The sequence below is a fragment of the Humulus lupulus genome, chromosome 3 (genome assembly GCF_963169125.1).
Source record: "Humulus lupulus chromosome 3, drHumLupu1.1, whole genome shotgun sequence".
Taxonomy (NCBI): domain Eukaryota; kingdom Viridiplantae; phylum Streptophyta; class Magnoliopsida; order Rosales; family Cannabaceae; genus Humulus; species Humulus lupulus.
In genome coordinates this window covers 9,183,254-9,197,996 of record NC_084795.1, presented here as the reverse complement: position 1 = coordinate 9,197,996, position 14,743 = coordinate 9,183,254, and the positions used below count along the sequence as shown (strand labels likewise).

Genomic DNA, 14,743 nt, shown 5'->3' with positions numbered 1-14,743 from the left:
GATGTCTGATATATGCACGTTTACCTTGGGTGGATGACTTTACAAAAGGTCAAAGCCTCCTACTCCAGCTCGTACCATGAGCTGGATGCTTCCCTCGACCTGTGGCCTTCAGAGTCCAGACTCAGTCCTTAAGTAATCTTGGTGAACCCTTGGATACCCCAAGCTAACGAGGTAGGACCTGACGACAACAGCTCTGGTCATGGGGGATCCACGTGGCTGATATAGTTTAGGTTGTATCTCAGCTCGCTAATAGTCCGTTGGAAAATCAGGGCATACACAAGTTTAGTTAAACAATATAAAATTCGGTGAGAGTAATGATAAAAATAAAATGAAAAAAATGATCAATAAAAATGAAACTTAACATGACAATGAGTATGTGATTATATATTTATGAAACTGTTAATTATTACAGGGAAAACACATTTATACATTGTATAGACACTATAAAAAGGATGAGATTATGAGTTAGAGAAGTACAAACTGCATCAACATTTGATATCTTGGGATGCGCTCATGATCAAATCTTAATTCTACCGTCTATATTGTTGTACACAAATAACAATATAAAAAGAACTTATCATTTATCTATTTGAAATTGATTAATCAACCAAGAGGCAAAGCTGCAGATAACTAATGTGTCATAAAACAAACAAATAATGCACTGTGAGTTTCACTAATATATTTTTTTTTCTATTAAAGCAGCGAACTGAAATCAATCTGCAAACTTTTATCATCAATCTAAGATATATGCAATCAAATCTCTTGGATTTTTGTTTAGTTCCTAACAACAAAATATGATTACTTGTACATACTCTCTCGAAGTCACAACCACAAAAAGCTGGAAACATTGAAATAAATGGCCTGAAATTAGTTATAACAAAACTCCCCATGATCTATACTTACAATGCAAAAGAAATAAATAAATAAAAGAAGGCCTAAAAGAGTGATCGAAGCACCTTAAGCCTACAATATCACTTATAAATATTACAAAGAACATAAATAATAGGAATATTAAATAAATGGACATTTCATTTAGCTAATATTTTAAAGAGAGAGGTTTAACATTTTCTGGCACCATTGCTTCATCACCTCTATTCTCAACATTCATGTGATTCCTCTTATGTTTCATCGTTATTGTATCAAATCTTTAAATTGGATTAACACCAAGAACCTGAAAAAAGAAAAAGTAATAATAGAAAGAGAACCTAATTATGTGTGTGTTCATACATATATATATATATAGATAAAACTATTTGTCAATGAATATAAACAATTCATATATTATCACATGAAGATGATATGCAACAAAATAATATTAGCATGAAGCAATACCCAAAACTTAAAAACCAACCTCATGAAACTAGCAACATAATAGCAGTAAGCTGATGTTACTTTTATTAAGCTTAAATTTCCTATAGATTTGCTTCCATAAAAATGACACATAAGTTTGGTTGAGTAAATTTAACAAACTGGTGGAGTGTTGATGTAATGCCTTGGTTACCCCAAGACAGTTACGGTGAACTTTGAACCGTGAATTTAACTCGCTACCCGAGTTCTTTGGTTAAACATGCTTCTAGGTGTTATTAATAGGGTAAGGTGGAAAACCAATCAGAAGGAAATGATATATTTTATTTAAAACATAAAATTGTTCATGGGCCCATAAAAACATTTATAAGTTATTTACAACTCTAAATAGTCATTATAGTTTAAATTTACAACCCGCCGACCTAAGCGGCAAAAATAGGGTAAACCCCCTAGTTCCTCTGAGAACTCCTTGGCCGTGGTGGTCAAGCGGCCGCATATGTACACATCACCACCTAAGCTCTCCACTCAAGACTGGGTAAGCTTTTCTTTCCTTTTACCTGCACCACAGAGCACCCATGAGCCAAAGCCCAGCAAGAAAACAAAGTAATGCATATAAATATTATCAAATGATTATTATTATAATCACACAAAGCTTATAGCTCTGAACAGATAAGTGAATATCACTTGAGGTTCTGGTAAACCATAATGAGTGACTGACAAGCAAGTCACTAGCTTAAACAGATGAGTGACTGCTAGGTAAGTCACACGGGGCTTAACACCCATAGCCATGTGACTAAATAGTCACTGTGGCTCTATGTAACTAGCCTCATCGAACTCGAGGTCGATCCGACAGTAACGCTCTTCTGAGTCATTTAATGTAGGTGTCGATTAGATCTAATATTTGTTGGCTTGCGTAGAACACGCTAAGGTCGTTCCTGACTTATGAGTCAGCACTGTGTGACTAGTGCCCAGTACCACTGCTGAACTTGACTAATGAGTCACAGCTCCACAATTGATACTGACACCTTTGCCAATTCTGACTATTCAGTCAATACCATGCACAAGTGAGCAAGATTTGCTAAGCATTCAATAATCAATCCATGTCCACATATAAACATTCAACATGCCTCATGAATAACCATGCATGTCACATATGGGGTGCCGTTTTCTTACCTCTGGTTCGAGCGAGAATTAATAAAAGAACGACCCTTGAGAACGATCAGTCTTTTAGTCCCTTAGCGGTCACCTAGTCATAACCAAATATGGGATTCCATCAATAAAATGAATAATAAAAAGTTCCCGAACCAAGATCTAGCCTTCGGGACATCGAATCCTACTAAACCGGGTAGTAGGAACGATCCCGAGACCTAAGATTTGAGTTTCCACGACAAAAATACATTTTTGGCCAAAAAAACTCTTAAGGGCCGCGGCCCTACTTCCACCATGTCGCGGGCCGCCTCCCAAACAGAGCCGTCAGCCTCAAGCTAATGCACCCAATGCCGCGGCATTGCCTCCCAAGCGCCACGGCATTGCCTCCCAGCAGCAAAAAACCCCTGTTTTCTCTCATCAAAACCTCGCGATTCTCCTTGAAACAAAGCTTTCAAACCACTCCCAAACTTCACCCAAACATCCAATTTAACCCTTAAACTTCATCTACATCATACCCTCATCAAAACACAAGCATCCAAACTCAAAAACTCCCATTGATTCAAATTATCCATATCAAAACCCATAGTCTGAAAACTATAAGAAAAACAGAGCAATTCTTGAAATTCATGGATGAAATCTTACCTCAAACTGGTTTTGAATCCCTTTCAATGAATGAATCAAGTTCCTAAGCTCAAACCTTTAGTTTCCTAGCTTAATTCCTCAATTTGGCTTCAAAAATTCCAAAGAAGAAAAGAGAGAAAATGATGAACATGAGGAAGATGGTGAAGCTCTGTTTTGTTCGGTTCTTTCTACAGGTTTCTACAGCCAATAAAGTCATATATATCCATGCCAAATGATCTTAATGCCCCTAGGTCATTTAAAAGCTTCTAAAGTCTCCCCAAGGGTAAAATCGTCATCTTCCACCTATTTCATTAATCATAATTAACGCTCTCCAATTCCCGCTATTCTCGATATTCTCAAATACCAATAATTCAAATCTTGTTACCCTTTTATTCTCGGTAACGCTCTAATCACCAAAACACCCCGAGACTCACCCCAAGTCTCGAACTCAAACCTGTTATGACCAAACCAATAATTTTATATTCAAAGATCGTCTCATGCCGAATAGCTCAAACAAATCCACATTATAATGTGGCCTCAACAATTGTTCACAAACATGCACCAATATATACAAATATGCCCTCAACGAGCCAAATTACCAAAATACCCTTATGATGAACTGTGGACCCACATGCATGCATTTAACATTATATTATAATATAATTCACATAAACATTCATATAATCATTTAATGGCATAATAAAACAATTATGGCCCTCACGACCTACTAATCCAACCATTAAACCACATTTGGGATTTCGTGGTGGAAAAACTCATTGCAGGATCTTTATTTATTTTCATGCAATTTACATATTATCAAACAAACATGCAAATTCCTAGAATATGCTTCTATGAAATTGATACAAATACAAAGTAAAGTAAAAACTTACATTCGCAGCGGAACTGGAACAACTCCATCCTTCAATCTCTCTAACCCTTGATTCATTTCTGTAGCAGAGTATTATCAAGAGATTGAACAAGATCAGCAACACAGTCTTCCTCACCAAGCCTTTGATCAACCTAGAACTAGTGTGGGCTGGTTCTCAACACATGAGATAGGGATCTTGAAGAGAAGAAGAAGAGAGAGGCCAAGAAAGGTTAGACTGTCTAGGTTTTCACTTACCCAAATCAACTGAGACTGACTTGCTTATGAAAACCCTAGATATCATATTCCTTATATAGGCAACTTAATGAGATTTATTTAAATTTAAATTAATTAAAAATAATAAACAAAAATAAAAGTCTTGGGCAGCCATAAATGGACTTGGGTCCAATCTCTTTGTTTTGAATTTAAATCCCAACTGGGCCTAAATTCAAAACCTTTTATTTATTTTTTAATTAATTAATTAAATCCTTATTCAAATTAACTAATTATAATTTAATATTATTTATTTATATTGATACCAATTTAACAATATTAATAAATTTACCCAAAGATTCTCTTTTATTCTCTAAATCTCATATCTTTGTAAATTTTCTAAAATTGACCTAGTCAACTTTAAAAATCCTAATTGATAATTAAATCAATTAATTGAGACATTCTAGATGATTTACTTAAAGATGATGCGAGGACCATGGATCCATGAAATCAAGCTCCAACAAGTTATCGTGAATTTATTTACGAATAATTTCACTAACTTATTAATTCCTCGTGACTCCACTATAGACTCGGAATTGATCTCTTGAATTTATAGAACGTATTTTCAAAACCATAAATACGTTATCCATTGTTATAACCATTACAATCAGTCAATCCTCTATCAATGACTTACTAACGAGCTGGGTGCAAATTACCGTTTTACCCCTCATCAATATTTTATCCTTAACTCCCACTGATTGTTGGAAAAACTCATTGCAGGATCTTTATTTATTTTCATGCAATTTACATATTATCAAACAAACATGCAAATTCCTAGAACATGCTTCTATGAATTTGCATGTTCAACTATTGCCTGCCCAAAATAATTTCACTACTTACTAGTATGCCAAAGAGCTCCAATTACTCTCCGATTTAGAAGAAATGATTGAAAAATATACTGAGAACCAACGACGATGAGTGAAACCCACCACGCTCGAACCTCCAAACTTTGCGTACCTAACCTGTATCACCAATCAGCGACGATAATCGACCTATTCTTCAAGAAATTTAACAGAAACGATCACACACTCCCGCTAATCCTTTGATTATTTTTTTTAAGCAAGATTTCAGGACATTGCTTTTTAGAGTTTTTTTTTTACAAAAATAATACCAAAAAAAAAGTTATATGCAAAACTGGTTGCTAAAAGATATGAAGGGATATATTTATATTTTAACACATCCTAAACCAATCACCACAATCCCACCGTCCACCATGGATCCAATGGCTGAAAAATAAATGAAGGACTAAGTCCTTCAAATACAAGTGAGGGACTAAAGAATTGCCCATATATAAAACAGTATTTTCTAAAATTTTAAGACTATTTGTATAGAAAAAAATGATATTTTTAAAATATTGGGTATTTTTAAAATAGAGGCACTAGGCACAAGCCTGCGCCTATACGGGCCGGCCCTGGCACACACCAAAGGGTTGATCTCAGTTTCTTAGCTTAGGTTGATCTTTTTACATGTGTCAAACTTCTGACAACACATGTATAATAAATAAAATTTGGACTTTCATTACTGAGAATAGGTTGGTAACGGTAACTTCAAGTTCTGTACATTAGGCTATACTGAATTTTAAATACGAGTAAAATGGGCACTGAGGAAGCATTTGGCAGAGGAACTATGGGCGATGAAAGTGGTTTTAAAGCTTCTGCAAGAAATAGCAAAGATCGGATCCTTTTGGTGTGTGTGGACTACCATGGAAAATCAACCAACCAAGTATGCCTTAGTTCTGATACATGGCTGAATTTTCTTGATCAGGTCAAATGAAATTGCTAATCTAATGTTGGAGTATTATTCTGAACTATGAAAATGCTTTAGTTGGGATGGGAGTATTAGTTGTATCTTAATGTCGAGTATATTTATATAGGTCAACGAAGTGCTCTTTAAGCAGATTTAACATTGTTTGAGCTTTGATTTTCATGATATTTTTTAAGACCGCAAAAAGTCATGACAACCTATTTTCACATAAAATCTCTATAGTGTTCATGGTTTGTTTCGTGATACCTCTTAAAAATTGGGGAATTTGCAATGACTATATCAGATATTGATATTTGCAAAATGGCTTTTTTATTTTAATTAATTTTTATAGTTATTTCATTTTTTAAAATATGATGATGTGGCAGGATTTGTAAACAAAATAAGTTTAATATCAATATAACAAAACCCTAAACAACAACCTCATTCGTCTTCCTCCTTTCTCTTTCAAACATATGTCACTTCTTCTCCATTGAAGACAGTATCCCCATTCTACAGTCAAAAGTTTGACGGCGACGAGCTCCGGCGACTCTCAACGGCGACAAGATTTTTCCTGGTATTTATTTTCTTTTACTTATTTCCACAATAATTTCACTTTCACTCATTCCCGTACTCTCTTGTGCTATTTATTTTGAAGAAAATATAATGGAAGCAACAATGGAGGAATCAACTTCATTTTGTCAGTTCTCATCAAATGAACAAGTAAGATTATGATTATAGTTTAATGAATAAGAATGATTAAGATTACGAGTTTAATGGATTAGAATAATTTTGATTTTGAGTAAATTGATGTGCAATTTGAAAAAAGTGAAAATTCTATATAATTTTAAGTTTGTTTTCATTGTTAGAGTTCATCACTGTTTTGAAAATTATATAAATATATTGAGTTGAAAATTACACTAAAAGACCATTTGTAACTCATAGAGTCGCCTAGTGCAGTTAAGGGTCTTTTAGGGTATACATTCTGTGACATAAAAGAATAAAATTGAACTAAGCGACCCTGAGGGTCGCTTAGTGCATTTTAACATAAAGAATAAAATTGAACCAAGGTCGCTTAGGGTATTTTAGCATAAAGAATAAAATTGAACTAAGCGACCCTCAGGGTCGCTTATGGTCGCTTAGGGTCGCTTAGTGCATTTTAACATAAAGAATAAAATTGAACTAGGGTCGCTTATGGTCGCTTAGTGATGGACCCAAAACGGGTATGTTTTAAAAATTTATACTCGCAAGCGCACGAATTGTATATGGAATATAGTGTTCGTGTAAGCACGAGATCGAACCCAAAGGAGTTGTCTAAAATCAAAAAAAGAAAATTATTTTAAACCAAAATTAATAAATTCTAACCTAGCTCCAAAGATTGATGAGTTTTAATGTTATGAAAATAAAATAAAAGATTGAAAAATAAAGCTATTTAAGAGAATAAAAATAAAGCAATAATGATTTGAAAATAAGTGTTAAAATAAAATATTATTAAGATACTAGAATCCACAAAATGTAAGTTTAATAATATTTATTAGTATATTGATTCCCAAGTTTTAGTGATAGTTAAAATAAATCAAACTATCATTTTTAAACTAGATTTATAATTTTAAGCACAAATTACTTCTAAAAAGATAGGATTTTTCTTCACTTTTTAAAATTATAATTTCAAAGCATTTAGTGTAAATCAATATAATGAAATAACAAATAAATCAATGAACATTATTTATAAGGCAAAACATAATATTTTTGTTCTAAGCATGGATGTGTACAATTTAATGGCACATCTTACACAAAGAATATTATGTCTATGCACTAATGAAGAACAAAGTGTAAATATGTTCTAACAATCTAAAATACAAGATATTTAGGATGAAAGAAATATATGAAGAAGAAAAATCCATAAATTTTGTTGCATTACAAGGGAAATCAACATACAACATAAATATTACCTAGTTACAAGTTGCTTCATCATGATCTTAATAATCTTATGAAAAAGATTAGAAGCACATAACTAGAGTAGAAATTACAAAATAAATGACATACATACTTGCAAAATGCTCTTGAAAAACCCAAAATGGAAGAGAGAATGGTAGAGAGAAAATGGGAGAAAAGAATATGGTAACCAAAAATTAAGCACCCTAAAATGGTCTTGAAATTCTATATTTATAGCCAAAGTGAGATTATTAAAATAATCAATTTAAATTAATTAAATTGATTAGATTAATTAAATAAAATAAATATGGTATGTAGAGGTAAATTATAGGGTGTAATGATGATGTTGTGGTAAAAATGTGTAGACAAAAGGGTAAAAAGTTGGCATTTTGGTCATAGGGGACAAGTGGTACATTTGGGCAATTTATGGGCTCAAGGGGGCTGTGGGGTGGCTGTGAGACAGGCGGCTGGTGGCTGCTTTGGGTGCCAGGCATGAGGAGGCCGTTGGGCCTGTTGGGCTGGGCAGGAGGCCCATGGTGAGGAGAAGAGTACACGGCTGGAGCTGCTGAATGTGGTGGATTGGTGATATAAGCCAGGCGTGAGGAGGCAAGGCAGGGGGACATTTTGATGCTTCGGCTAGATGACTTGGCCACGGTGGGCTTCGGATGGGGCAGGCGGAAGGAGAAGCTGGCAGGGAGACGGGCCAGGCGTTGGGCCTGAAGGGGTTCTGGCAGCCCAAGAGAGAAGGCAGCTGGATGCAAGGCTGGCTAAAGGGGTTGCTTCGTGGGCCTGGCTGGGCAGTGGGCCTTTGAAAAATGCCAAAATCTCTTTGTTTTTTCCACAAAAATGCCACAAATGAAATAATTCTCCTACAAAATAAATTATAAACTAAATTAAAATTAAATATTTTCATTAATAAAATATACCATATAACTCCCATGAAAACATTAATTAAAATTTAATTTACATAACATTCACTTTTCAATAGAATCAAATTTTTAACATTCAAACTAACAATACTAATTTTAACTAATTCAATTACAACATAACACAATAAAATATCTATAAAAACATATAAAAATCTAGAAAATTACAATAAGACTAATAAATGCAAAATTACTTAAAAACTTAATAAATCAATTAATAACTCAAGAACTAAGCAACAATTAGCACATAAAAAGTGGTAAAATAACTCTATTTTGTAGAGTTATCACTTAGGATCGCTTAGTGTATTTTAACATAAAGAATAAAATTGAACTAAGCGACCCTCAGGGTCGCTTATAGTCGCTTAGTGTATTTTAACATAAAGATAAAATTGAACTAAGCGACCCTGAGGGTCGCTTATGGTCGCTTTGGGTCGCTTAGTTTAATTTTATTATTTATGTTAAAATACCCTAAGTGACCTTCAATTTTATTCTTTATGTTAAAATACACTAAGCGACCCTAAGCGACCATAAATGACCTTGTGGGTCGCTTAGTTCAATTTTCTTCGTAGTTGTTAAATACACTAAGCGACCTTTGCGACCCTCTGGGTCTCTTAGGGTCGCTCAGTTTAATTTTGTTCTTGATATTAAAATACAATAAGCAACCTTTGCGACTCAGAGGGTCGCTTAGTTCAATTTTCTTCTTAGATGTTAAAATACACTAAGTGACCTTTGCGACCATTTGGGTCTCTTAGGGTCGCTTAGTTCAATTTTCTTATTGATGTAAATATACACTAAGAGACCTAACCCAACTTAGGGTCTTATTTCAATTTTGTAATATTTGCACTTATTATTTACATTAATTTACATTGTATTTTGTTTGTTTGGCAAATTTCAGATTTCTAGAACTATTTTGACAACAGAACCTCCTTGTGTCCCGATTGTTATTATGAATGAGAATGTTCAAACGAAATCTAAAGTTACCATTAGGTCTTCGATGCAAATATTTGAAAAAATAAATTCTTGGTTATCAAAAACTGACAAGATTGTTTTTAGAAAATACAGTCAGTTGGGTCATTTGTTGGACCTCCCTTGGAAAGGGAAGTTTTGGGGGACCTTATCGCACCAGATAATTGCAAGGAGGATAAATTGTCAAAAAAAGCATGAGTTGTGATTTTTGATAAATGGCAAACCTGTGAGATTCTCTATCCAAGAGTTTGCAATAGTATCTGGATTATACACTAGTGGCAAATTAACTCTAGAAGAACTAAATGTGGTTTCATCAAACAATAATTTAAAGAATAAGTACTTCAAGGATAGGTCTATAAAAATAGAGGATGTAGCAAATGTGCTAGATAATATACCAAAAGAGGAGAGAACGAAAGACAGAGTGAAGCTATGCTTTATCTTCCTACTAAGTGTATTTCTGTTAAATTCAAGTGTCGGTACCACAATAGATTTATCTTGGCTACGACTAGTGGATAATTTGGAAATATTTGATAAATATCCTTGGGGGAGGCTGGTATATGAGAAGATTGTAGATCAAATTACTCGTGTAAAGTTTCGGAAAGATCATAATAAAGATATGATCAGGTGGAACTTCATATGTTGTCCTTGGATATTTCAGGTAAAAAAATCTAAAATTGTGTATCTAAATTTTGATAAGTATGGCTTGTCATATGTTTTTCATGCTTACAATTTTTGTTTTGATTCTTATAGATATGGATCTGTGAAGCAATGCCGAAATTGGAAGAAATGATTGGACAAAGAATTCCAGGAAATCATATTCCACGATGGATTGGTTGGAATATAAATGTTAAGGTCCAAAATATCACAGTTGCAAGAATATTCAAAGTAATAGAAGAAGATGATGAGGTATTTATCCACGTATAAAAATTGCTTATGAATTTTTTAAAACGCAAATATATTTGGCTATGTTAACTTATTTTACTTTTCTTTATTTGGTTTCCAGTTCTTTGTGCGACCTACTCTAGTTCCAAGTGCGGAAGAGAATGTACAATTGTTCTATGAAAGGCTTCATAGATATGTAGACAATGCAGATGACATTATAGATCAGATTTCTTCATTTTTAGGAGGCAATGTCATCCTGCGTAATAATCCTCATATTGTTGTGGGAGAAGAGACCCACTATAATACGAGTTGTTCTACGCCAGATTCCTTACCTCCATCTCCTCATCCACCATCCTCAGAGGGTCCTTCAAACCAGATATTTGTAGATTCTTCTATGCCACCTCCTCAGTTCACTCCAGTTCGTCCTGTGCCATCCTCACAATCTGCCCCAACTGATCATGTTTATAGTGACTTATTGGAATCAGTAAAATGTTTCATGGTTGACCAAGAAAAACTACACATAGCGAGATATGAGGAGATGGAACGTTTGAATAAAGAGAGGTATGAGGAGATGGAACGGTTGAATAAAGAGAGACATGACGCAATCATGGCAGCCAACTCTAAGAGTGAGTTTCTGAATAGAGAGAGAAATGTGGCATTAATGGAAAAGTTGGATGTTTTGATTGACATCCTTCGACCTGTGCATGCACATTTTTCTGGGTGTCAAGACCCACAGGTAACTTTTCAAGTACTTTAGCTTCTGATTATTCTTTATTTCTTAATTATAAGTTAAATGCTTTGTTACTCAATGGTTATAGGATACACCTTCCAATGCGCATGCAAACTTTTAAAGATAGATTCACCACACCCCAAGGAGAGCATAATATAGATAGTGACCTCAATGTAACTAATATGGCTGCACAACCTTCCAGAGACGCAATCACCACACCATCTCATTCACCTGCACATACCTATGAGACGCCACCATCAATTATTTATGAAGGGGTTGGTAACGAAGAACCTGGTGATGAGGTAGAACAGGTAGTTCGAGATGGCCGACCATTGAGATTAAGAAAACATGCTCGAAACTTATTATCACCTTTCATATCATGGCCAAAGAAACGTCGATACTCAAAGTTAGATTCTCCTACTTTCGACCATTTTAGGCTGCCTATTGAAGAGGATGTGCAAGCTTTTTATAGGTGGTACAATGGGGATACATGTGGTAGACCTGTCATTCGTTGTGGCCTATTATTTCGAAAAAGAAGTTTTTTTGAGACATTGTTGGCAAAGCAACAATATATTGATAGCGAGGTAAGCTTTATCATTCAATTATTTCATAATAATTAGTTAATACTAGTTTTATTTTTCAGCTTAACTAATATTGAATAGTTGATGCTTTTGGGCAGCATGTGGATGAAATAACCTATATATTTAGAAAACGAATGGACAAATTTCAAGACATCTTTCCACAAGATAGATGCATTTTGACTGATGAGTTTGGGAAATATGTTCGTGAGTTATATTGCAAGTCTCGAGAGACTAGCACCGTAGTATACAAAAAATCTCCATAGCTAATGTCATTTGTTGATGCAATCAGACCCATTAGAGGGAGAGCTTGGTCCAAAGTGAATTACTTCTATGTGCCATGGAACAATAATAACAAACATTGGATGGCATTGGTAGTAGACATTAGAATGTGGACAATATGGATTTATAACTCCAATCCAGACTATTGGATCTCCATAGAAGCAATGGAAAGATCAGTGCAACCACTTGCCTAATATTTTCCGCAATTACTTCGTGATAGTGGTTATTTTAATGAATTTCGTGCTCAGTGTATGTACTTCATGAAGATAGAAGCTGCCCCCGCGAATACTGTTCCTCAAAGCAATAGAATGTAAGTTTCATTTAAATTTACATGTATGAGTCAACTTTTAAAGATAATACTAATATAGTTAACATTGTCTTTCATAGGGGAGATTGTGGTATATTCATGCTGAAGACAATAGAAATGCACATTGCTGGTAAGTGCAACGAGTCAGCTAGAACGTTGCTAAACGACGACAACATAGATACTTTTAGACAAGCATATGCAGTTCAATTATATGTAGGTAGTGCAGATCCCTAGTTAGATATGTTGTTTTTTTTTGTTACGAACATTCGCTTTTGGGGTTATGTATCTCTTATAAAATATTATTAAATGATCAAACTGCAATGATATAATTGATTGATTAAATTGCTTTTATAATATAATTGATTGGTCACTGCTGAAAATTACACTAAGAGACCCCGTGAGACCCATATGGGTCGCACAGGGTCGCTTAGTGCAATTTGGTCACTGCTGAACATTGATTGATTATAGACATCACTTACAGAAGACCCTCAAATTGCACTAAGAGACCCTGAGGGTTGCGCTGAAGGATTTATACCTAAAATTGCACTAAGAGACATTAAAATTGCACTAAGAGACCTTAAGGGTCGCATTGAAGAATTTACACATAATTTATAAGAGACCCAAAAATTGCACTAAGAGACCCTAAAATTGCACTAAGAGACCCAAGGGTCGCATTGAAGCATTTACACCTAATTTATAAGAGACCCTAAAATTGCACTAAGAGACCTTAAAGGTCGCATTGAAGAATTTACATCTAATTTATAAGAGACCCTAAAATTGCACTAAGAGACCCTAAGGGTCGCATTGAATAATTTACACCTAATTTATAAGAGACCCTAAAATTGCACTAAGAGACCCTAAGGGTCACATTGAAGAATTTACACATAATTTATAAGAAACCCTAAAATTGCACTAAGAGACCCTAAGGGTCGCATTGAAGAATTTACACATAATTTATAAGAGACCCTAAAATTGCACTAAGAGACCCTAAGGGTCGCATTGAAGCATTTACACATAATTTATAAGAGACCCTAAAATTGCACTAAGAGACCTTAAGGGTCGCATTGAAGAATTTACACATAATTTGAAACTTGTTTAATTATATGACAACCATGCGACCCTATGAATCAAATAGGGTCGCTTAGTGCAATTTGGTCACTGTTGAAAATTGCACTAAGAGACCCCGTGAGACCCATATGGGTCGCACAGGGTCGCTTAGTGCAATTTTCAGCAGTGACCAAATTGCACTAAGCGACCCTGTGCGACCCATATGGGTCTCATAGGGTCGCTTAGTGCAATTTGGTCACTGCTGAAAATTGATTGATTATAGACATCACTTACAGAAGACCCTCAAATTGCACTAAGAGACCCTGAGAGTTGCATTGAAGGATTTATACCTAAAATTGCACTAAGAGACCTTAAGGGTCGCATTGAAGAATTTACACATGATTTATAAGAGACCCTAAAATTGCACTCAGAGACTCTAAAATTGCACTAAGAGACCCTAAGGGTCGCATTATTGAATTTACACATAATTTATAAGAGACCTTAAAATTGCACTAAGAGATCCTAAAATTGCATTAAAGACCCTAAGGGCCGCATTGGATTATATAGATTAAAAGAAAGATAAATTTCAACAGAGTTTACATAGATTAAAAGAAAGATAAATCTCAACAGAGTTTACATAGATTAAAAGAAGAAACTGTGAACATAGTGTTTACAAAACTATACAATAATAAATCACATATTAGTTGTGCTTCTAACATCTGATGGCGCATGACGACTTGGACACTTTTGCGCATTATGTCCTGATTGCCCACATGCCCCATAATTATATTGTCTCTTAGAAACTTCACCTTGGGAAGGTATGCGGTTGATTTTTGGTCGCCCTTTAGTCGTGTCTTCAGGTGGTGCTATCACTTGTATTGCAGTAACATATTCAGGAATGTTGGTCCACTGTGAGTTTGGAGGAACAGGATATATCGTTTCAGCATATGCTAACAACCAATATTCCGAAGTGTAGAATTTTGAACACATCGAATATATAAGTTCCCCAGTATTTTGAGGTTGGGACTTTCCTGCTGCTACTATGGCATGAACACATGGAAGCTTCTCGATATCAAAAATTTTGCACGTACAACTTTTTGACCTTAAATTCACTATTGCATCGAATTCTCCGCACAT

At 34.7% G+C, this 14,743-nt stretch overlaps 1 protein-coding gene across 1 annotated transcript; it reads right to left on the bottom strand.

The window, feature by feature from the left end:
- Window positions 1–14,299: 14,299 nt before the first annotated feature.
- On the bottom strand, window positions 14,300–14,743 carry LOC133823607 (uncharacterized). Its single transcript, XM_062256470.1, has one exon. It carries the CDS (start codon window positions 14,741–14,743, stop codon window positions 14,300–14,302), a length of 444 nt encoding a protein of 147 aa, XP_062112454.1.

What these genes read in the sequence shown, in the direction of transcription:
- LOC133823607 (XM_062256470.1), bottom strand. Translation starts at nt 14,743, where the DNA reads ATGTGCGGAGAATTCGATGCAATAGTGAATTTAAGGTCAAAAAGTTGT.